General features: G+C 41.8%; 1 protein-coding gene across 3 annotated transcripts in view; it reads left to right on the top strand.

Moving 5' to 3' along the window:
• The window catches only part of MAB21L3 (mab-21 like 3), a 78,367-nt gene that overhangs the window by 35,192 nt on the left and 20,325 nt on the right, over positions 1–22,850 (top strand). Inside the window, exons 2-4 of one of the 3 annotated variants that reach the window (XM_049879999.1) lie at positions 7,650–7,898; positions 9,275–9,536; positions 19,549–19,689. In XM_049879999.1, the coding sequence (XP_049735956.1) occupies positions 9,489–9,536; positions 19,549–19,689 (189 nt within the window). In that variant the 5' untranslated portion in view covers positions 7,650–7,898; positions 9,275–9,488. Of the gene's footprint in view, positions 1–7,649; positions 7,899–8,917; positions 8,956–9,274; positions 9,537–16,205; positions 16,344–19,548; positions 19,690–22,850 lie in introns of those variants that run through there. The other 2 variants (XM_049880000.1, XM_049880001.1) reach the window with 2 other exon arrangements.

The following is a 22,850-nucleotide window of genomic DNA, read 5'->3' as shown; positions in this document are numbered from 1 at the left end:
TCTTCCTCTTTTCCGCTGACCCTGCACTCTGCCAAGTATGATGTCCTTCTCCAGGGACTGATCCCTCCTGACAACATGTCCAAAGTATGTAAGATGCAGTCTCGCCATCCTTGCTTCTAAGGAGCATTCTGGTTGTACTTCTTCCAAGACAGATTTGTTCGTTCTTCTGGCAGTCCATGGTATATTCAATATTTTTCACCAACACCACAATTCAAAGGGGTCAATTCTTCTTCGGTCTTGCTTATTCATTGTCCAGCTTTCACATGCATATGAGGCAATCGAAAATACATGGCTTGGGTCAGGCGCACCTTAGTCTTCAAGGTGACATCTTTGCTTTTCAACACTTTAAAGATGTCCTTTGCAGCAGATTTACCCAATGCAATGCACCTTTTGATTTCTTGACTGCTGCTTCCATGGCTGTTGATCGTGGATCCAAGTAAAATGAAATCCTTGACAACTTCAATCTTTTCTCCATTTATCATGATGTTGCTCATTGGTCCAGTTGTGAGCATTTTTGTTTTCTTTACATTGAGGTGCAATCCATACTGAAGGCTGTGGTCTTCAATCTTCATTAGTAAGAGCTTCAAGTCCTCTTCACTTTCATCTGCATAATGCAGGTTGTTACTGAGTCTTCCTCCAATCCTGATGCCCCATTCTTCTTCATATAGTCGTTTCTTGTATTATTTGCTCAGCATACAGATTGAATAGGTATGGTGAAAGGATACAACCCTGACGCACACCTTTCCTGACTTTAAACCAATCAGTATCCCCTTGCTCTGTCCAAACAACTACCTCTTGATCTATATAAAGGTTCCTCATGAGCACAATTAAGTGTTCTGGAATTCCCATTCTTTGCAATGTTATCCATAATTTGTTATGATCCACGCAGTCGAATGCCTTTGCATAGTAAATGAAACACAGGTAAACATCCTTCTGGTATTCTCTGCTTTCAGCCAGGATCCATCTGACATCAGCAATGATATCCCTGGTTCCACATCCTCTTCTGAAACCAGCCTGAATTTCTGGCAGTTCCCTGTTGATATACTGCTACAGCCACTCTTAAATGATCTTCAGCAAAATTTTGCTTGCGTGTGATTCCCTGTTGATATACTGCTACAGCCACTCTTAAATGATCTTCAGCAAAATTTTGCTTGCGTGTGATATTAATGATAGTGTTCTATAATTTCTGCATTCAGTTGGATCACCTTTCTTGGGAATAGGCATAAATATGGGTCTCTTCCTGTCACTTGGCCAGGAAGCTGTCTTCCATATTTCTTCACATAGATGAGTGAGTACCTCCATTGCTACATCTGTTTGTTGAAACATCTCAATTAATATTCTGTCAATTCCTGGAGTCTTGTTTTTCGCCAATGCCTTCAGAGCAGCTTGGACTTCTTCCCTCAGCACCATCAGTTCCTGATCATATGCTACCTCTTGAAATGGTTGAACATCGGCCAATTCTTTTTGGTGTGATGACTCTGTGTATTCCTTCCATCTTCTTTTGATGATGCCTGCGTCGTTTAATATTTTCCCCATAGAATCCTTCACTATTGCAACTCAAGGCTTCAATTTTTTCTTCAGTTCTTTCAGCTTGAGAAATGCAAAGCGTGTTCTTCCCTTTTGGTTTTCCATCTCCAGGTCTTTGCACATGTCATTATAATACTTTACTTTGTCTTCTTGAGCCACCCTTTGAAATCCTCTGTTCAGTTCTTTCACTTCATCAATTCTTCCTTTTGCTTTAGCTGCTCAGCGTTCATGAGCAAGTTTCAGAGTCTCCTCTGACATCCACCTTGGTCTTTTCTTTTTCATGTTTTTTTCAATGACATCTTGCTTTCTTCACGTATTGTGTCCTTGATGTCATTCCACAGCTTGTCTGGTCTTCGGTCATTAGTGTTCAGTGCCTCAAATCTATTCTTGAGATGGTCTCTAAATTCAGGTGGGATATACTCAATGTCATATTGTGGCTCTCGTGGACTTGCTCTGATTTTCATCAGTTTCAGCTTGAACTTGCATATGAGCAATTGATTGTCTGTTCCACAGTCGGCCCCTGGCCTTGTTCTGACTGATAATATTGAGCTTTCCCATTGTCTCTTTTCACAGATGTAATCGATTTGACGCCTCTGTGTTCCATCTGGCAAGGTTCATGTGTATAGTTGCTGTTGATGTTGGTGAAAGAAGGTATTTGCAATGAAGAAGTCGCTGGTCTTGTAAAATTCAATCATGTGATCTCTGGCATTGTTTCTATCACCAAGGCCATATTTTCCAACTACCAATCCTTCTTTGTTTCCAACTTTCACATTCCAAGCACCAGTAATTATCAATGCATCCTGATTGCATGTTTGATCAATTTCAGGCCGCAGCAACTGATAAAAATCTATTTCTTCATCTTTGGCCTTAGTGGTTGGTGCCTAAATTTGAATAATAGTTGTATTAACTGGTCTTCCTTGTAGGCATATGGATATTATCCTATCACTGACAGCATTGTACTTCAGGATAGATCTTGACATGTTCTTTTTGACGATGAATGCAACACCATTCCTCTTCAAGTTGTCATTCCCAGCATAGTAGACTATGTGATTGTCAGGTTCAAAATGGCCAATACCAGTCTATTTCAGCTCACTAACACCTAGGATGTTGATGTTTATGTGTTCCATTTCATGTTTGATGATTTCCAATTTTTCTAGGTTTATAGTTTGTACATTCCAGGTTCCAATTATTAATGGATGTTTGCAGCTGTTTCTTCTCATTTTGGGTCATGCCACATCAGCAAATGAAGGTCCCAAAAGCTTTACTCCATCCATGCCATTAAGGTTGACTCTACTTTGAGGAGGCAGCTCTTCCCCAGTCTTCTTTGGATCCTTGGATCTCTTTATTTTCAAAATTATATGGTAAAATTGACTTTTTTTCTCCCTTGGTGCAAAGGTCTATGAATTTTAACACATGTATAGATTCATGTAAACACCACCAAAACCTGGGTATAGAACAGTTCCATCATCCCAAAAAACTCCCTCATGTTGTGGCTTTATAGTCATACCCTCACCATATCCGAGAACCCCCAGCAACTACTGATCTGTTCTCTGTCTCCATAGCTTGGTCTTTTTGAGAATGTCAAGTCAATTAAATTATACATTACGTAACCTTTTGAAACTGAGTTCTTTCATTCATCCAAGTTGTTTATATCAATAGTCTGTTCCTTTTTATTGTTGAATACTATTCAGTGGTATGGGATGTACCACAGTTGGTTTATCCATTCACCTGTTGAAGATTATTGTGGTCGTGTCCAGCTCTTGGCTGTCACAAATAAAACTGCTATGAACATTTCACGGATGGGTTTGCAAACTCAGTATCTTCCACCTGTATCCAGAATGTATAAAGAACTCTTGTGTAAACCAAATGTTCGTTGCTTTAGTGTACATACCTAGGAGTGGAATTGTTAGGGGTCGTATGGCAAATATATATTTAAATTTATAAGAAACTGCCAAGCCATTTTCCAGACTGACTGTAACTTTCCCACCAGAACTGTATTGCTCCACATCCTTGTCAGCACTTGATATTGTCAGTATTTATTTTAGCCATTTAAACAGGTATGTAAGTAATGTTTCTTGCTATGGTTTTAATTTACATTTCCCTAATGGCTAATCTCTAATGATGAACCCCTTTTCATGTGTTTATTTGTCTTCTTTGGTAAAGTGTCTATTCAAACTCATTACCCGTTTTTAAATTGTGTTTGTTTTCTTTTTGTTGTGTTTGAGAGTTCTTTATACATTCCGGATACAAGTCCTTTGGAAGACACTGATTTTGCAAATATTTTCTCCTAATCTGTATCTTGTCTCTTTATTCTCATGACAGTGTCATTGGCAGGGAAAAAAAAATTGAAATTTGGTGAAGTCCAACTTATCGATTTTTTTCTTTTATAGATTCTCTGTTTGGCATCATTTCTGAGGACTCTTTGCTTAGCCCGAGATCGTAAAGATTTTATCCTGTTGTCTTCTAAAAGTTTTGTAGTTATATGTTTTTCATTTAGATCTGTCTTAGCTATCTAGTGCTGCTAGAAATACCACACGTAGATGGTTTCAACAAATAGAAGTTTATTCTATCACAGTCCAGTAGGCTAGAAGTCCAAATTGAGGGTGTCAGCCCCTCAGGAAGGCTTTCTTTCTGCTGGTTCTGGAGGAAGGTCCTTGTCATCAATCTTTTCCTGGTCTAGGAGCTTCTCAGCGTCAGGGACCCCAGGTCCAAAGGATGCACTCTGCTCCCAGTGCTTCTTTCTTGCTGGTATCAAGTCCCCCTATTTCTCTGTTCACTTCTCTGTTTTATATCTCAAAAGAGATTGGCTTAAGACACAATCTAATCTTGTAGCTCTCATCAACATAACTGCCGCTAATCCATCTCATTAACTGCATAGGGATAGGATTTACAGCACATAGGAAAATCATATGAGATGACAAAATGGTGAACAATCATACAATACTGGGATTTATAGCCTAGCCAAATTGATACACATTTTGGGGGGGACAGAGCTCAATCCATAACAAGATCTATGATCCATTTTTAGTTACTCTTTGTATAAAGTGTGAGCTTTATGTCAAGATTCCTCACCCCCTGCCTCCTCCCCCCATTTTATGGATGACCAGTTGTTCCAACACTGTTTGTTGAGAAAACTATCTCTTCTCCATAGAATTGCTCTTACACTTTGTCAAAGATTAAATGGCCGTACTTGTGTGGCTCTATTATTGGACTGTCTGTTCTGTTATATTGATCTATGTCTCTATATCTTTGCTCTGGATCTCTTTTAACTAAGAAAGAGACACAATTGCCATGTTTATGTTGTGAGCAATAGAGGTGGAGGAATAAAGGAGTCCTCTGGTGTACCCAAGAGCTTACAATAATTAGTTCCTTCCGCCACCTATTTCTTGCCACCCTTGAATTCAAACATCACAGAAGCTGAGGTGAACAGCTCATTAAAATTACCATTTAGCTTCCTGGTATAACAAGTTAATAAAACCAAATGTCTGCTTCCTTAAATGTCTTCCTCACTCTCTGGGTTTTTTTCCAGTGGTATCAACTAAAAAATGCATCAGCCTCATGGCCCAGGGCAGAGGGGAGGGAGTGGCACCCTGACTTCAGGAAAATTTTCAGCTGAAATATAACTCTTTTTGCCCTGTAGGGAGATATAAAAATAGTAGCACCATTTGATTTGAAAATAAAGTGTCGTGTAAGCCTACTATAGGAGTTTTATTACATTGGCAACTGGTCTCTGTTAAAAATAAGTTTCTCTCACCTAGACAACAATAAAATGTTACCATAAAAAAAATGTTTCTGGGTTGCCTTCCAGCATGTGTCATTCAGAGCAGGTGGATCCAGAGTGGCATTCTAGTGGACACAAATACAGACAGAGGAACACACAAACAGATGGAAACAGATCTTGAGAGTCCCCTTCCCCCAGCCCAAACCGAGACCATGTTTTACGTACCATTTTGTAATTAAAACAGATCATCTTTACTGCACAGAAAGCTGTAGCACCAATTATTTCTCAGCATTTTTTGTTGATCACAGGCCATACAAGGGGTAGAGCCATTGGTGTTTAGTGAAAATCTGTTTTCTTCCTTAAGGCTGCTGTTGGAGGATTACTACTCTTTCTAGATATATTAGGATAATATTAGAAACTGAGAAATAACGTACTTTTTATTGAAAAGGTCAGATGGGGCTGTGACTTTTACAAAGACTTGTAGGTTTTAGCTCCCAAGATCCACGTGGCATGTTCTAATTATTGGACAATTTGTCAGCAGTCCTGACAGTCATGAGTTCTGAATAATGGCTTCCTACAGGTGTAACCACATCTTAGCCTATTGCTTTGCTCTTTCTGAGCTGAAGTCAGCTTTTCCAAGGGATACTTCCCTTGCCACTTTTGTTAACGGTGCTCCCAAATAAACCAATGAGAGCTTGCTCATGATTTACCTTTCAGTTTTCCCACTTATGCCTGTAGGCAGGATGGAATCAGATTGTAAAGTGAGAAAAAGGATTATCCTGATTCATTCATTTGTTCATTCATGCATTCATTCATTTATTCTACCAATATTTATTGAGCACCTACTATGTGCCAGGCACTATGACCAACAAGAGAAATCTTTGCCTTCAAGGGGCTTGCACTGTAACAGGGGATAACCAAAAAAAAAATGAAACCCATTGCCAATGAGTCGATAACACCCCTATAGAACAAGGGTAGAACTGTCCAATAGGGTTTCCAAAGCTGTAAATCTTTACAGAAGCAGACTGCCCCATCTTTCTCCCATGGAGCAGCTGGTGGGTTCAAACTGCCAACATTCTGGTTTCATCACAGCACAGATAACAATCTCTGTCTGGTCTTCTGAGCCATCAGAGTTGAACCAGCCAGGATTGAAGGAAATTTTTGAAAGTATAAGTTAGTATTTGTAACCCTGGTGAACTTTAACATATATACATGTTTAAGATGAATTGGATCAAGCTAAACTTCCTTTCCTTCTTATAATGAAATTCTCAGTACTAGCTAAATCAGTAGAAACTCTGGTGGCATAGTGGTTGAGTGCTAACCGTAAAGGTTGGCAGTTCAAATCCACCAGGCACTCCTTGGAAACTCAGTGCGGCAGCTCTACTCTGTCCTATAGGATAGCTATGAGGTAGAATCGACTCGATGGCGATGGGATTTTTTTTTTTTTTTTTTTTTTGAGTAAGTCAGTAACACCCGCTGGTGAAAATGAACAATTGTTACCTTCCCAGGACTACTCTATCGTTGGTTTAGGATTTTGAATACCTCATGAAGCTGCAAGCTTCAAACTGTTCATTCTGGTTTGAATCCCTGCTGGGAACTTGGGTTTCTTATAAGTTCCCTGCTGAGAATTTGCATTTCTAACAAGTTCCCAGGAAGTTATACGTAAGAGTCACCTGGTGATCTTGCTAAAATGTAGATTCTTATTCAGTATACTTGGGGTAGAAATGAAAATTCTCCAGCAGGGAACTTGTTAGAAGTACAAGCCCTGCAAAGCTGACTTTTGAAAATAAATTCTTGATTCTCACAACTGGATAATATTTTCATACTTGCACTTGATGTCAGTCTTGAGATATGAGGATTCTTATTTCCTGAGGAAGAAAGGGAATGTGAGTTAACTTTGAATCCCCATCAGTGACCTAGCATAGTGCCTTAGGCACACCGTTGCTCAATAAATATTTGTTTATCTAAGAGTCAGTTAGTCAGGGATCTGTATCTACGAAGATAGCTGGTCTTTGCCAATCTGTCAGACAGAAGCTGTCAGAGAGCCTGTATTTGTGGGACTGCACTATATTTCAGAACATTTCCCCATAAGGAACTGTATCACAGAGTTGTGCTCATATTTCCAGGATAAGGCCTTGGTGGCGCAATGGTTAAGTGCTCAGCTGCTAACCTAAAGGTCGGTGGTTTGAACTCATTGGCAACTCTGCAGGAGAAGAGACCTGGAAATTCACTCCCGTGAGACTTTCAGCCTAGGAAACCCTATGGGGCAGGTTTACTCTGTCATATAATGTTGCTATGAGACTCGACAGCACACAACAGCATTTCCTGTATGTGGCAACCTCTTAAATCACACTGCAGTAAGCCTCCATGAGCATGTGCTTCTTCCTTCTCCTTCTCCCAGGCCCTGTTCATTGTTTTCCCTGCTCCCACCTGGCAAGCGTCCCTGGGCCCTAGGCAGGAGAAGAATACTGCTTACAACGTTTTGATCAGCTGTACTACTGGAGCAATTGCAATAGAGCAACCAGGGGTACAAAAATGATGCAAGTTTTCGCATCTGGTGACAGGCATCTGGGGCAACCTTAGAACATTTGGGAAGCCGGCTCAGCAGAGGAAAAGGCCTCTGGAGTTAATGATTACAGGGAAAACAGAGGTAAGAACAAAAACAGGGGGACATGGGAAAACAGGAGGACTTTAGGAAGCTGAAAACGAGGTGAAGAGAATCCTGAATGGCACAGAGTTCAGAGGGAGGGACTCTTTTTCTATCTGTGAAAAGTTGATTATTTTGGAGGTCACCAAACAGTGGTAAGAGAAGCTGAGGGAATAAGATTCTGAAATATTCTGGAGCATTTGGTGTAAAAAGGGGGAGATTTAGAAGCAGATGGAAAACCAAGGCAGTTTTGAGGGGGCTTATTAGATGGCCGTTGGAGAGGCTGTAGCTTCATGATATTTACGTTGGCTATGGATTTGTATAAGGTGTCTGTAGAAGCTGGACTGAAAACTGGAATTAATCAGGTGGGTGGAGCAGAGAGCAGCCAGAGAAGTGTGATGTGGCTTTCAGACCGGGCAGAATCTAGGAAGATGTGCAAATCCAGGGGCCACAGAAAGCCGAGGGCTCCCAACAAGGTTGCCGAGTCTTCAGAGGCAGCACATGGAGGCAGGTCTGAACGGATACCTGCCTCTCGAACGTTGCTGGGCTCGCAGAAGCTCTAATTTTTTTTTTTTTTTTAGGTCATCTGATAGCATACTCTGTGATGTTTACCAGGTTCAGGGAGATCAGGCCATTGTGAAATTTTTTTCTGTAGTAAAACTAGCCCTAGCCCGTCAGACTGGGAATTTACTGCCTGAGCTGTTTTCCAACATGGGTTTCGCTGGTAAATCCAGACATGGGTGTTTCCTTGACATTCAAGGGGCCTGTTTACACTGACTTTATTTTTACTGCCAGCTTTCAAGTAGGAAGAGGTAACTCATGCTTAAAGGTCAGCAAGTGAGCAGAAGGAGCCCTGTCCTGCCTTTCCTGTGGGTGTGTGCATGTGCGGGTGTGTGCGTGCGCTTGTGTGTGCGCATGTGTGTGTGTACGTGCGCACTTTTCCAAACGCATGCTGTTGTGTCCTGATTCGGTTGACATGACCTGGTCACCTGCTTTTAGGCCTAATGATGGGTGCCAGGCAAGTTATTTGGCAGTTTCCTAGGTGTTTATTGTAAAGAAGGTAAATCAGCCTGTGGGATTTTCTGGATTGGAGGGCCAGGGTTGTTTACTGTCAACAGGATAAGGACAACGAGATGTAAGATATTGAGCTCAGGGGTGCTTCTAGTATGTATCAGGATAAGAGAGGAAAGAGGTGGGGTGCAGTCAACTACAGGGCATTTCTGTCTTGATGAAACTTTAAGTGTTTGGGTAGGAAACAACTTTCAAAATTGCTCTCAGGTCAAAGTACCAGTCAATAGAGCTAACAGGTAAAATTAGGTTGGACTCAGGTTCAATTTCACTAACTCTTTCTATTATTATTGTTGTTGTTTATTTTTTAGTCCCACAAAGGATGACAGATGGGTTCTCACAATTTGGAAATAAGAACTTGAGTAAAGAGTTAAAAAGACAAGTCTCTGGTCCGTGTCTACATTTCAAGAAAAGCTTCACACACACAGACTGAACAGAGCTGGGGAAGGCTACCTACCAGCGTGGTTCTCCTACTAAGAAACAAATCAGGAATTTGCTGCTGTACTCAGAATTGAGTGAGAAACCATGAAATCCCTGACCGAGGGAAACTTAGAAGATTGCCTACTGAAAAAGGTAAGGATATATGCCTGTCTCTCCACACACACCCCTTCCTCACCGCCTCTGTGCCGCTTCCCACTCCCAAAGCCTGATCCAGAAAAGATTTAAGCCTCCTTCCAAAGATACGTAAAATTCTCCTCATACTTCAGTTTCTTGTGCCCTGAAGCATGTTAGGTATAGAGTGCAGAACAGAGAGCTAGAACTTGGGTAGGAACTCCAGCTCTGTCACTAATTCTGTGTGGTCATGAGCAAGTCACAGTCACGTGACCTCTCTGAGCTTCAGCTTTCTTCTCTGTAAAATGGAGGGATAATTAGGTCTTAGCTGGATCATTGAAAAAGAGTTAATGAAATTAAGACAAAGCTTTTTGAAAACTGTTAAATTGCAAGGTTTTAAAAAGATATCTTTATACTGGTATATACCTATTAAGAACTAATTTATTTTCTTCTGTATAGAATCATAAGCTCTTGAAGGAACCTTCAATATTAACTAATTCAACCCTTTACATTTATAGATGAAGCTTGTAAGGCACATTTAAAACAATAACATTTGAAGTGAGCAAATGTTAAGGACAAGTCTATGGGTTTTCATGCCTTTGCAGGTAAACAAAGTGATAAGTAGATTCCTTTGACAAAATCATTAGGGGTGATAAATAGGGAAAGCCTATGATGATAAAGGAAACCCTGGTGGTGTAGTGGTTAAGAGAAGGCTGTTGACAAAAGATCAGAAGTTCAAATCCAACAGGTGCTTCTTAGAAACCCTATGGGTCAGTTCCACTCTGTCCTATAGGGTTTCTATGAGTCAGAATCGACTCAATGGCAATGGGTTTGAGTTTCAGGTTATGATGATAAAAATTACTATAAACAAAATGATTTCCTATTATTCCTCCTTTGGGGCATTCTAAATGGAAGGGTATTACTTGGCATCTTCTCATGGTCTTGTCTTTTCTGAAAGAAAAGAGTCCAGGTTCTTTAGCCTGGCATTCAGGTAACTTCAGCTACTTTGTCTTTTTACCCTCTTCTTCTCTTTCATTTCCAATGGCTTATGTTCTACAACACATTGAGTCTAGCCTGTGCTCATGTTTTTTGGGCAGTCTCTAACTTTTTTTTTTTTTCAAATTTGTATGAACATTTGAAAATGGCCTGATTTAGCATAAAAATCCAGATATCTACCTTCCCTGGAAATACCTGGCAAATGTAGGGCCCAATATCTTGGCCAGCAAGGACTGACTGAAGCCAAGCACCTGTTAGAGCATGTTTCAGAATCTTCACAGCTGCCGTGCCTGATACCTGGCCTGCCCCTCCCTAGCCTGCCCCCGTAGGTCTTTGTGTCTTCTACTCCTGCCTCAAGGCTCGAGCTACCCCTCCCATCTATCTCAGATCTCCTTTCTCCTCCCCACTCTTCTGGCTCATACTCATCCCTCAAGCTTAGCTCAGAGTTCACTTTCTCAAGAAAGACTTCCCTGACACCCCAGCACAGAGCGTTTTTGCCCTCCTGTAAACGCCTACTATAATTATTACTGATAATGTTTATTTAAATAAGCAATTGCATCTTGACTCCTGCTCATCTTCCCTATTATCGTCTTGCTTGGTGATCTAATATTATTTTACTCTTTATAAATTTCTGGAGAGAGGAACAATGTCTTGGATATCTTTCTTTCCCTTAACATTCACCAAGTGTCTTGCACATATTTGGGCAGAAATGTCTTCAGAGTTCATTGAAGAGAAACCAACAGTAGTGGAGGAGGTGTTGGTAGGTTGAGGCACACACAGTATCTCATTTAATCTAATCACCCACCTGGGATATGTGTGTATATCACCAGCATTATTACAGAGGAAGAAATAGACACTTCTGGAGATTAAATAACTTGCCCAATGTCACCCCGCTACACAGTGAAGGCACAGTCTCTGTTACTCCAAAGGCCACATTTCCTCTGCTAAACCCATCTGTATCTCCAAAAATAAACACTGAGCACCTGCTTTGTGCAAAGCATTGTGCAATGGTTTGAAGATAGACCCAAGTTTGGGATGTGGCCTGCCAGATGAGAGAAATTCTGGGATTTGGGTAACTTTAAGGATGGCCCTATCCCAGTGGCTGACTTTGCATATAGCTCCAAAAAGTTAAGGGAAGAAGTTCCATGTGCAGACAGGCAACACTTAATATAAGTCAAGGCAACTATCAGGGCTACAAGAGAGATTTGAGCTGAGTGTTGGAGGACAGCAGAGGAGTGTTAGCTCTGAAGGGAGAGGAGTTTCACAGGAAGGGGAGTGGAAGCAAAGCCTTCTAGGGTTTTGCTAAGTAGAGAAGCACAGGAAAGACCTTCCAGGCTAAGTGAACCCCATCCAAGCAGCTGATGTGAGTTTTATTCCCATTCACCTTGTCTTTTGAGAAGGCAGAACAGGTTATAAATATGGGCTTTGGAATTATACTGCCTGGGTGTGAATCCCTGATCCATGACTTACTGATTCTGGGATGCCGGGAAAATTACTTAATCTTTCTGAACTTGAGTTTCCTCATCTGTAAAATAGGAATAATAATAGTATCCATTTTAAAGGGTTATTTGTAGGCTGAACTGAGCTAACTCTTATAAAGTGCCCTGCACACAGTAAAGACTCAATAATCTTAGCTCCATGGTGATGATGCCGCTACAGGTTCTGCTACATTTGGGAGCTGCAAATATCCTGTGTGGCCCAATCATTTGGCTCATGGAAGTCTTAGACTGAAAAGACAGGGATAGGATGGTGGAAAGTCTACTGCCTCATCTGTATCTGTCACTGAACTTAAGGTTCCATGCCTTTAAATTATTAGCTCCTAAAAAAAAAAAAAAATTTTTTTTTTAGAAGACATAGGTGATGGTGTCTGTTTTTTTTTCCCCTCAGTCAAAAATTTATACACAAATTGTTTCATGATATTGGTTGCAATCTTACATTGTTTCGGCACTCTCCCCCTGTCCTTTTCTGCCCCAGGTTCCCCGGTTCCATTTGTCCAGTTTTCCTGTCCCTTCCTGCCTTCTCTCTTTGCTTTTGGGTAGGTATTGCGCATTTGGTCTTGTCTACGTGATTGATCTAAGAAGCATGTTCTTCATGTGTGTTACTGTTTGTTTTATAGGTCTGCGTAATCTTTGGCCGAAAGATGAACATTCGGAGTGCCTTCAGTTTTGAGTTAGAGGGGTATCTGGGGGCCAGAATCTTGGGGGTTCTTTCAGTCTCTGTCATATCAGAAAGTCTGGCCTTTTTTGTGACTGTGATCTTTTGTTCTGCATTTTTCTCCTGCTCTGTCCGGGACCTTCTGTTATAATCCCAGTCAGAGCAGATGGGCACCATCTAGTTCTTCTGGTCTCAGGATCATGTAGGCTGTGGTTCACGTGGTCCACCAGTCCTTTGGACTAATTGCTCCCTTGAGCCTTTAGCTTTTACCACTCTCCTTTAGATGGCCACTCTTTTTTTTTTTTTTTAAAGCTGATTACTGGATTTAATGCAATACTAGAATTAAAAGACTGGCTTCCTATTTTCTGGAAGGGAGTTCTCAGCTTTTTTCCCCAGTGCTACTTGTTGTGGATGACAGTCGCACAGGCCATGTGCTCAGAGTGTGACCAGGCTTGTGTGACATTCCTGGCATGCTGTTTAGTGCATCCTGTCTCTCTCCAGAGAGCATATTGGAGTACAAGTGAGTCAGAGTGATGTTACTATAGGAAATAACATTGAATCCCCAATAATTTATATTTGAAACAGTACATTATTCACAAACTTGAGCTATTAATAGTAACAAATGACTTTGGGGACAACAACGGGCCCTGGTGCTGTGGTCGGTGAGGAGGAGAGGAAAGCAGCCAAGCATGGGAATGTGTACATGTGTACAGGTACGTGGACATGCCCCAGAAAGAAGGAGGCCCACACAAATGGAAGGCTATGAATGACACTCTAAAGGTTCTCTTTGATTACTATTTTTACGTAAGCTGTGATTAATCAGAAAAACTGAATCTGCATGCTAATAAGCATGGCATAACTCTTCTGAGGTCAGTGCATTAGAAGGGTTGGACAAGGTGATGATCTAACCACACCTGGCATCCGTCTACCTGATTAATACAATTCATTTCTGTGTTTGCTCTGTCACATCTACAAATGCAGCCTTTTAAAAAGAAAAACCTACCTTTGTTAATTAATTCAGTCAACAGTGGAGATATGTATAACATGAATAGGTAGGTACCAAAGGTCAAGTTTGGACTGAATGTGTCTGATTCCATCTTTTTAAATTATCATACTTCCCCCTTAAATTTGTTTTAAAGCTTTGCCATGAAAAAAAAAAAAAAAAATGATGATAAGGCTGATTTAAGACTACTGCTAGTCTCTTGCTTGCTTCCCGAAGTTGGAGAGGTAATAAAGGGAGCCCCGGTGGCTTAGTGGTTAAGAGCTTGTCTGCTAACCAACAGGTCGGCAGTTGGAATCCACCAGCCGCTCCTTGGAAACCTTAGAGGGCAGTTCTAAAGTGTCCTGTAGGGTTGCTATGAGTCAGAATCGACTCCATGGCAAGGAGTTTTTTGGCTTTTAGGAGGTTGGGTTGTTATACTTTGCAACACATGGGATCACCATGAGTCAGAATCTACTCAATGATAACTTTTGTTTTCTTTCCCACATCTCCAGCTACACTTCCTCAGTATGTTCTTACTTATTCAGGGTCGCTCTACTATTCAGCAAGCCCAAAAATGGTTTGTGCTGTAGCTTTCCCAGGCTCCCATGTAACTCTTGTCACACCCATAGTGTAAACACCAATCCAGAAACCCCAGGCTGTTTTCCTTCACTTGTCCTGACCATGGCCTGGAATGGCAGAGCGAGAAGATTCCATTTCAGGGTATAGAAAAGCAGGGGGTGGGGCCTGAGGCAGTTTTACAGGGAATGATTTTTTTTTTTTTTTTAATTGTGCTTTAGGTGAAAGTTTACAGCTCACATTAGTTTCTCATATAAAAATTTACACACGTTATTGTTATGTGAGCCTAGTTGCTTGCCCTATAATGTGACTGCACATTCCTCCTTTCCACCCCGGATTTCCCGTGTGCATTCAACCAGCTCCAGTCCCTTTCTGCCTTCTCATCCCGCCTCAGGACAGGGGCTCGCCATTTAGTCTCCTGTATCCACTTGAACTAAGAAGCACACTCTTCTGAGTATCATTTTATGTCTGATAGGCCAGTCTATTCTTTGTCTGAAGAGTTGGCTTTGGGAATGGTTTTAGTCCTAAGTTAACAGAGAATCTGGGGCCCATGTCTTCTGGGGTCCCTGCAGTCTCAGTCAGATCATTAAGTCTGGTCTTTTTGCTAGAATTTGAGTTCTGCACCCCACTTTTCTCCTGCTCCATCAGGAACTCTGTTGTGTTCCTACAGGGAGTGATTCTGGTGGACGAAGGAGTCCTGCAAATCAGAAGGCTTTTCCACAAGTAGAGACCCATCAGAAGCCCAAACCCAGAATGCCTTTATTACCTCTCAAAACTCAGGAAGCAAGTACCTCCTTGCAAAGAAGGGCAATTCCTACTATAATAGTTGCTATTGAGTTGATTCTGACTCATGGTGGCTCCATGTGTGTCAGAGTAGGGTTTTTAATGGCTGATTTTTCAGAAGTAGATTGCCAGGCCTTTCTTCTGAGGTGCTTCTGGGTGGACTCCAACCACCAACTTTTCAGTTAGCAGCAGAGCACAAAACCATTTGCACCACCCAGGGACTCCATGGGAAAGAAAAGGCTGTGCATTACCTAGCAGGAAAGATGCTCCCACTCAGCTACAGCATCTCGGACACTGTGGGAACTGGCTTGTCCAAGGCAGGACTCTTTTTCTCCACTGCTCTGATCCAAACCCAGTGTCACCATCAGGCCCCTGCTGGACTACCTGTCTTAGTCATCTAGTGCTGCCGTAACAGAAATACCACAAGTGGATGGATTTAACAAAGAGAAATTTATTTCCTCACAGTGAAGTAGGCTAAAAGTCCAAATTCAGGGCATCAGCTCCAGGGGAAGATATTCTGTCTATGTCGGCCCTCTCATCAATGTTCCCCTAGACTAGGAGCTTCTTCACACAGGGACCCTGAGTCCAAAGGATGCGCTCTGCTCCCAGTGCTTCTTTCTTGGGGGTATAAGGTCCCCAACTCCCTGCTTGTTTCCCTTTCCTCTTATCTTTTGAGAGATAAAAGGTGGTGCAGGCCATGCCCCAGGGAAACTCCCCTTACATTGGATCAGGGAGGTGACCTGAACAAGAGTGCTGTTACAGTCCCACCCTAATCCTCTTAACATAAAATCACAATTACAAAATGGAGGACAACCACAGAACACTGGGAATCACGGCCCAACCAAGTCGATACAAACATTTTTGGGAGGACATAATTCAATCCATGACACCACCCTTGGGTGTTCATGTGATGCCAGGAACAGTTGATGATGCCCTAAGGAATAGATATTAGACTCATTATTTCATGAGCCTTGACTCAAAACTGAGGCGGTGTTTAGGTTCAGGAAGAGGATAAAGGGTAGGTATTACTCGTAGTGCTTCCATATTTGGAAATGTGGCACAGTTTGATGGAAAGAAGAGTCAAGGAACCTAGCCATTAGGTCTAGTTCTACTGCTAGTTACCATTAGCATGAGGTGAGCCATCTTGTCATGCTGGGCCTCTATAAAATGATAAAAGACAAGATGATTTTTGAGTCTTTTTCAGTTCTGAGATCCTGAGTCTAAACTGCAATTTCATTGATGGATGAAAAATCAAAGGTGGAATTTGAGGCTGTAGGCCCCATAAAGCATTTCCTTGTTCTGACTTTCACCTTTGGAAATCAAAACAGGCTATAAAGGTAAGCTAATAATAACCCTGTGTAATGAGTGAGAGGTTATAGGTGTCTTCTAGGACGTGTGTAATTTTGCTGTGCCCAGTAAGGAAACTCCACTATTAAATGAGGGAATGGTTTATATAAGAGATTCCCAATGGAAAACTCTTTTTCATGGGTGCATGTGTGTGTACATGCACTTTTTCTCTTTCTCTCTAGCTTTTACTAGTTAAAAATTTGATTTGATGGTGCCAATATAGCGGCAAACCTTTTATTAGTTTATTAACCCAGGAAAGAATATATGTTCCAGTATGTTACTAACACTCAAGTACTATGGAATAACACCAGTGGACTTGGAGGATTTTGGGGGGTTAGCCTTAGTCTAAGGAGCCCTGGTGGCACAATGGTTAAGTGCTCAGTTGCTAATCGAATTGTAGGCGATATGAACCAACCATCTGCTCTGTGGGAGAAAAGACCTGACAATCTGCTCCCATAAAGATTACAGTGTAGGAAAATCTATGGGGCAGTTCTACTCTCTCACATGGAGTTGCTAAGTAGGAATTGTCTGGACAGCGCCTAACAACAGCCTTAGTTCTCAATACACTCTGAGAACTTAACTGTTTGAGAACACTATTTTCTAACACTCTGGCTACAAGGTCCTATCTAGTTAGCTCTTGTATTACTTTTCTCCCACTCTACCTAATCAGACTTCTAATCCCTGAACTTGTTCAATATGCCCTAATCAACCAAACTTGCTTCAGGCCTCTTCCCTTACTTTTCTTGGGTTCTCCCTACCCAGATTGGAAACCATGGCCCACCACCCAAACTCTCCCTTGCTGTTTTCTCCTCCAGCTCTTGCACAGCAAACTGCAATCTTAGCCTTTCAACTCTTCCCCTTGGAGGACTGACAGATGCTGGAGAATATCACACAACTGAGTCTACTGGTATTCCACAGCCCTGTGGGCCCCAACTTCAACTGAGTATTGGCACTGCCTGGCAACCTTTACACATGTACCTAAACAGCCTCTCATTCCTTATAGAAGAAGCTATTTCAAAAGTCTATCACACTTAAATCCCCTGCCCTCCCCTTCTCTATCTCACTCTTAGCAAATTGCCTTGTTTCCAATTTGATAAAGGAAATAAACCATCAGACAGGAAATCTCTGAGATTCCCACCATATGTTACCCTTTGACCTATATTTGCACCCATTTTTCTTATTTCTTTCCTTCTGACATAAAAGGCTAAATCCTCATGCAAGTTTCCAGGTTCAGAGTAGCCCTTTTTACTGGGTTCTTACTCAGTGGTTTTGTTCTCTGCCACCTTGCCTTCACTGGCTCTTTCTCTCAGCATTTAAACATGTTCAAGCCTGTGTGTCCTTTTGAAAAAAAAAAAACCTGTTGGTGTCTCTTGAAGGAGCTTCTTACATTTCTCTCTACTTGCTCATCTTTCATGCACTCTTAACCCCTGCCGTCTGGCTTAATGCCCACCAATCCTTAAATACACCCACCCTGTTTTTCCCCCGGGGGGAATGAGAGACTGGAACCTCTCACCAACCCTGTTCTAGTTGCCAAACTATCTGGATGTTTTTCAAGCTCTTTCTCACTCAGCCACTTACCCTTGACACCGCCCTGTTGTGGCATCACCACACTTGTACTCTGCCCCTGTGTCTGTCTTCCCATTACTGTAAGTGTGGGGGCTGTGTCTCTTTTACTCATTATTGTGCCCCAGCATGTAACAAAGTGCCTGGCATGTACCAGTTACCGTTTGAGCCGATATGACTCATGGTGACCCTATATGTGTAAGAGTAGATTTGCATTCCACAGGGTTTTCAAAGACTGTGATCTTTCAGAAGTATATTGCCAGCCCTTTCATCTGAGGCACCTCTGGGTGGATTCAAACTGCAAACATTTTGGTTAGTAGCCAAGTACTTAACTGTGCCACCCAGGGATCCTGCCTAGCACTTAGCAGGTGCTAAGTGATCTTATGTGATATAAAACATATGTGTAAATAGATGTCATTATTGTTAGTTGGCATCGAGTTGACTCCAATTCATGGTGACCTTATGTACAACAGAACAAATTGTTGCCTGGTCCTGAATCATCTTCACAATCACCAGCATGTTTTAGTCTGTCATTATGGCTACTGTGTCAATCCACCTCACCAAGGGTCTCTCAGAGAGCCCTTGTTGGCCCTTTACTTCGCCAAACGTGATGTTCTCACCTTGTGATTAACCCCTTGTGATGATGCATCCAAGGCAAGGAAGTCAGTGATCTGTTGTGATCTGTAAGGCTTTCATTGGCTAATTTCCAGAAGTAGATTGCCAGGCCTTTCTTCCAACTCTGTCTGAGTCTTTTTTCTTTTTCTGGGGTGACCCTGCTGTTGTTTGAAGTACTGGCATAGCTTCCAGCATCACAACAACATGCAAGACACCACAGTATAGCAAACTGATAGGCGACGGTGTGAATAGATACACACGTACTTCTATTTTCTATGTTCATATATAGTTGGCTTGTTGGTTGGTAGGCGGTATGAGATCTGGGTATCTCAAAACTATTCTAGACTGTGCGTTGTTATTGTTATTGTTGGGTGTTATCGAGTTGATTTAGTAGAACTGCTCCATAGGATTTCCTTGCCTGTAATCTTTACAGAAGCAAAGCGCCGGGTCTTTCTCCCACAGAGCCACTGGGTGGGTTTGAATCATCAACCTTTCAGTTCGCAGCCAAGTGCTTTACCTTTTGCATCGCCAGGGCTCCTTCTAGAACGGATAGAAACAGCCATTATATCAAACTCTGAAGAAATATAAAGATTTATGAATGGACCTCAAATTTAGATGTAGCAAATATTGCTTAAAATCAGCCCCTGGAGGCCACATCTCTCTGGAGACTCTCATTGTGATGGCACCACCCTATATATACTTCGTAAGCCATGAAACAAAGACCTCCCTACATTTCAGGAAGAACTTGTAGAGTTTTCCCATTTCTCCTTTGATTTGGATTTTTCTGTCTTGCCTGGAGTTTACTAAAATTCCTTTGCATTTCCTACAAACATCTATTTTCCCTAAACCAAAGACTTAATTAAGTTTATGTCTCCTGAAGTTCTAGGAAGGGCAGGATTTTCTGAGCTGAATTGCTCTGGCCACACACCACGGTGCCCTTATTTCTTCACTTATTTGTCCCAGAGCCCCATGGCCTGTACCTAAAATAACCATCTTTGCCAATCCCTCCAAATCCAGGTGGACTTGAGGCGCCAGCTGATTTCCCAGACTATGGAGGAGATACAGAAAGTCGTCCATCGTTTGACCACAGAAATCAGCCACCAAGACGTTAGATTTCAAGCCATCCCTTACTCTGACACTTACAATGGGAACATTAAGGTAAGCAAGTGTCACCTGTCTGTCAATGCCTACAGAGAGGGCCTTGGAACGTGTTGGTGACTGACAAGCACTTGCACTGCTAAGACTACAATAATAATAACTTATGTTTCTGCAGACACTTTTACTATTTATCATGTACAAAACCATTTCATAGATGTTATCTCATTGAAGTTCCCACTGCCCTACTTTACAGATGATAAGAATGGAGCATACCAAACCAAAACCCGCTGCTGTGGAGTCGATTCTGACTATAGGGAGTCAAACAACTAGCTCATGTCATATTAGGCATGAAAGCCAGAACGCGAACTCACTCTTCTGATTCCAAAGCACTTCCCACACTAATGATTAAAGTTCATTTAAACACAGATTTATTTATTAAGCACCTACCTTGTTCTGTGCTAGCTTGTGAAAGGCTTTGGAGAAATGACTCACATTAAACAAATGCCCAGAAATTGAGTTTATCTATTAATAGTGGGGACCTAATAAGGATACCTGGGAAACTACAGTTCTCCAGAAGTTTGATTGCTTGAGCAGAGAATCAGAGTAAGGAGAGGCACATCATTTTCTGAAGGCATAATAAAAGCCAAAAAATCAAGATAGTCGCCATTGAGTTGACTCTGACTCATGGTGACCCCATGTGTTGTAGAGTAGAACTGTGTTCCACAGGGTTTTCAATGGCTGTGACCTTTTGGAAGCACACCAGCCAGCTCTTTTTCAAGGCGTGTCTGGGTGGATTTGAACTGCCAACGTTTCAGTTAGTAGCCAAGCACTTAACTGTGTGTACTACCAAGGATTCCTGAAGGCATAGTGGAATGTATATTCAACCAACAGTGACCTGCTCTGTATCTGACACTACTCTACAGGCTCAGCCACTAGGTTGAGCCAGGTTGGGGATGGGGAGGGGAGAGGGGGGACGGGGGAGAAACAGAGGGCACTGGTGAGAAAACAGTTGAAAGTGAGAGTCTGTAGGTTGCGGGTGGGGGAAGAAAGTGAAAGAAGCAGTCCTTAGAAACTGAGGAGGAGCTTCTCAGTCCTCCCTGCTGAGGAACCCCCCAGAGCTGTCAGCCATAGGGCCAGTGCATGACAAGGAGCATTCCTGCAACACTGTAGCGTGGGCAACACCCTTTTCACATAAACCTGCAAATCACCACATGAAGACACATGATGGCTATCTCCATTTTAGAAATGAGAAAAGCTAGACTGAATCATTCTGAATTCCTCTAATTCCTTGCCTCGACTTTTCTTGTGCCACAAAAGAGCCCCTTTTACCTTGTATGAAGCATATGTGTATTCATACCCTATTTTTCACACCAGACTATATGTCCTTTAATTGTAGAATCATGTTTATTGTTTGCTTCAATTCTAGCACTCAGCATGGTCTGGGACACATAGCACATACTCGACTTATGCTGAATGAATGAATGAGCAAAAGAAATGGTACCTGAACAAAAGACTGTTGCTCGTCTCACATGAGGGTGGTTGAACACAGGTTGGTGGGCACAAGTACCAAGCACAAGATTCTGGGACTTGTGTACTTGGGGACAGAGTCAGATCTTAGGAAATTCACTCCAGAATGAAAATTGTAAAACTAGACTGGACTCTGGAATGTCAGAACATCACCTGCTCACCCAAGGAAAACATAAATTGGACAAATATAGGCAAGTCACCAGGAGTACAATGATGACATCATTTTTCCTGGAACATACCCCAGGATATTTCTCTCTATGTTCCCATTCAGAATTCATAGCTTAAAATATATCTTGCATTCATATACATCGTGACTGACATACTAAGCTTTGAAAACAATTGCACTGTAGCATACACAAATTGCTCTTATTTTATCATGGACCAAATTCAACAAGTATTTAATAAACACCATTTACATAACTAACAGCATGATAGTTGTTGTTGTTAGGTGTCAACCAGTTGGTTCTGGCTCATAGTAATCCTACGTACAACCGAAACACTGCCTGGTCTGCATCATTGTCACAATCATTGCTATGCTTGAGCCCATCATTGCAGCCACCAGTCAGTCCATCTCATTGAGGGTCTTCCTCTTTTCCTCTGACCCTCTGCTTTACCAAGTGTGACGTCCTTCTCCAGGGATTGGTCCCTCCTGAAAACATGTCCAAAATATGTGAGACGAAGTCTCCCTATCCTCGCTTCTAAGCAACAATCTGGCTGTACTTTTTCCAAGACAGATTTGATCATTCTTCTGGCAGTCCATGATATATTCAATATTCTTTCCCAACACTATAATTTAAAAGCATCAATTCTTATCCTGTCTTCCTTATTCATTGTCCAACTATCACATGCAAATGAGGTGATTGAGAATACTATGGGTGGGGTCAGGTGCCCCTTATTCCTCAAGGTGACATCTTTGTTTTTCAACACCTTAAAGAGCTCTTTTGCAGCAGATTTGCCCAATGTAATACGTTGTTTGATTTCTTGACTGCTGCTTCCGTGGGTGTTGACTATGGATCCAAGTAAAATGAAATCCCTGACCACATCAGTATTTTCTCCATTATCATGATATTGCTTATTGGTCCAGTTGTGAGGATTTTTGTTTTCTTTATGTTGAGGTGTAATTCATACGACCCCTGGTGGCACAGCAGTCAAGCATTTGGCTGCTAAACAAAAGATTGGCAGTTAGAACACACCAGCCACTCTCGGGGAGAGAAATAAGGCAATCTGCTTCCATAAAGATTACAGCTTTGGAAACTTTATGGGACAGTTCTACTCTGTCCAATAGGGTAGCTATGAGTTGGAATCCACTCTATGGCAATGGGTTTGGATTTTTTTTTTTTTTTTTGGTTTGGGTAATTCATACTGAATGCTGTATTCTTTGATCTTCATCAGTAAGTGCTTCAAGTCTTCTTTGCTTTCAGCAAGCAAGGTTGTGTCATCCGCATACCACAGGTTGTTAATAAGCCTTCCTCCAATAACTGATGCCATGCTCTTCTTCATATAGTCCAGCTTCTCAGATTATTTGCTCAGCATACAGATTGAGTAGGTAGGGTGAAACGATGTAACCCTGACACACACCTTTTCTAATTCTAATAAACATAGTATCCCCTTTTTCTGTTCAAATGACTGCCTCTTTTTCCATGTACAGTTTCCACATGAGCACAATTAAGTGTTCTGGAATTCCTGTTCTTCAC

The sequence above is a fragment of the Elephas maximus genome, chromosome 3 (genome assembly GCF_024166365.1).
Source record: "Elephas maximus indicus isolate mEleMax1 chromosome 3, mEleMax1 primary haplotype, whole genome shotgun sequence".
Taxonomy (NCBI): domain Eukaryota; kingdom Metazoa; phylum Chordata; class Mammalia; order Proboscidea; family Elephantidae; genus Elephas; species Elephas maximus.
The sequence above is the reverse complement of the archived record's forward strand: the minus strand, read 5'-3'. Positions and strand labels throughout refer to the sequence as shown.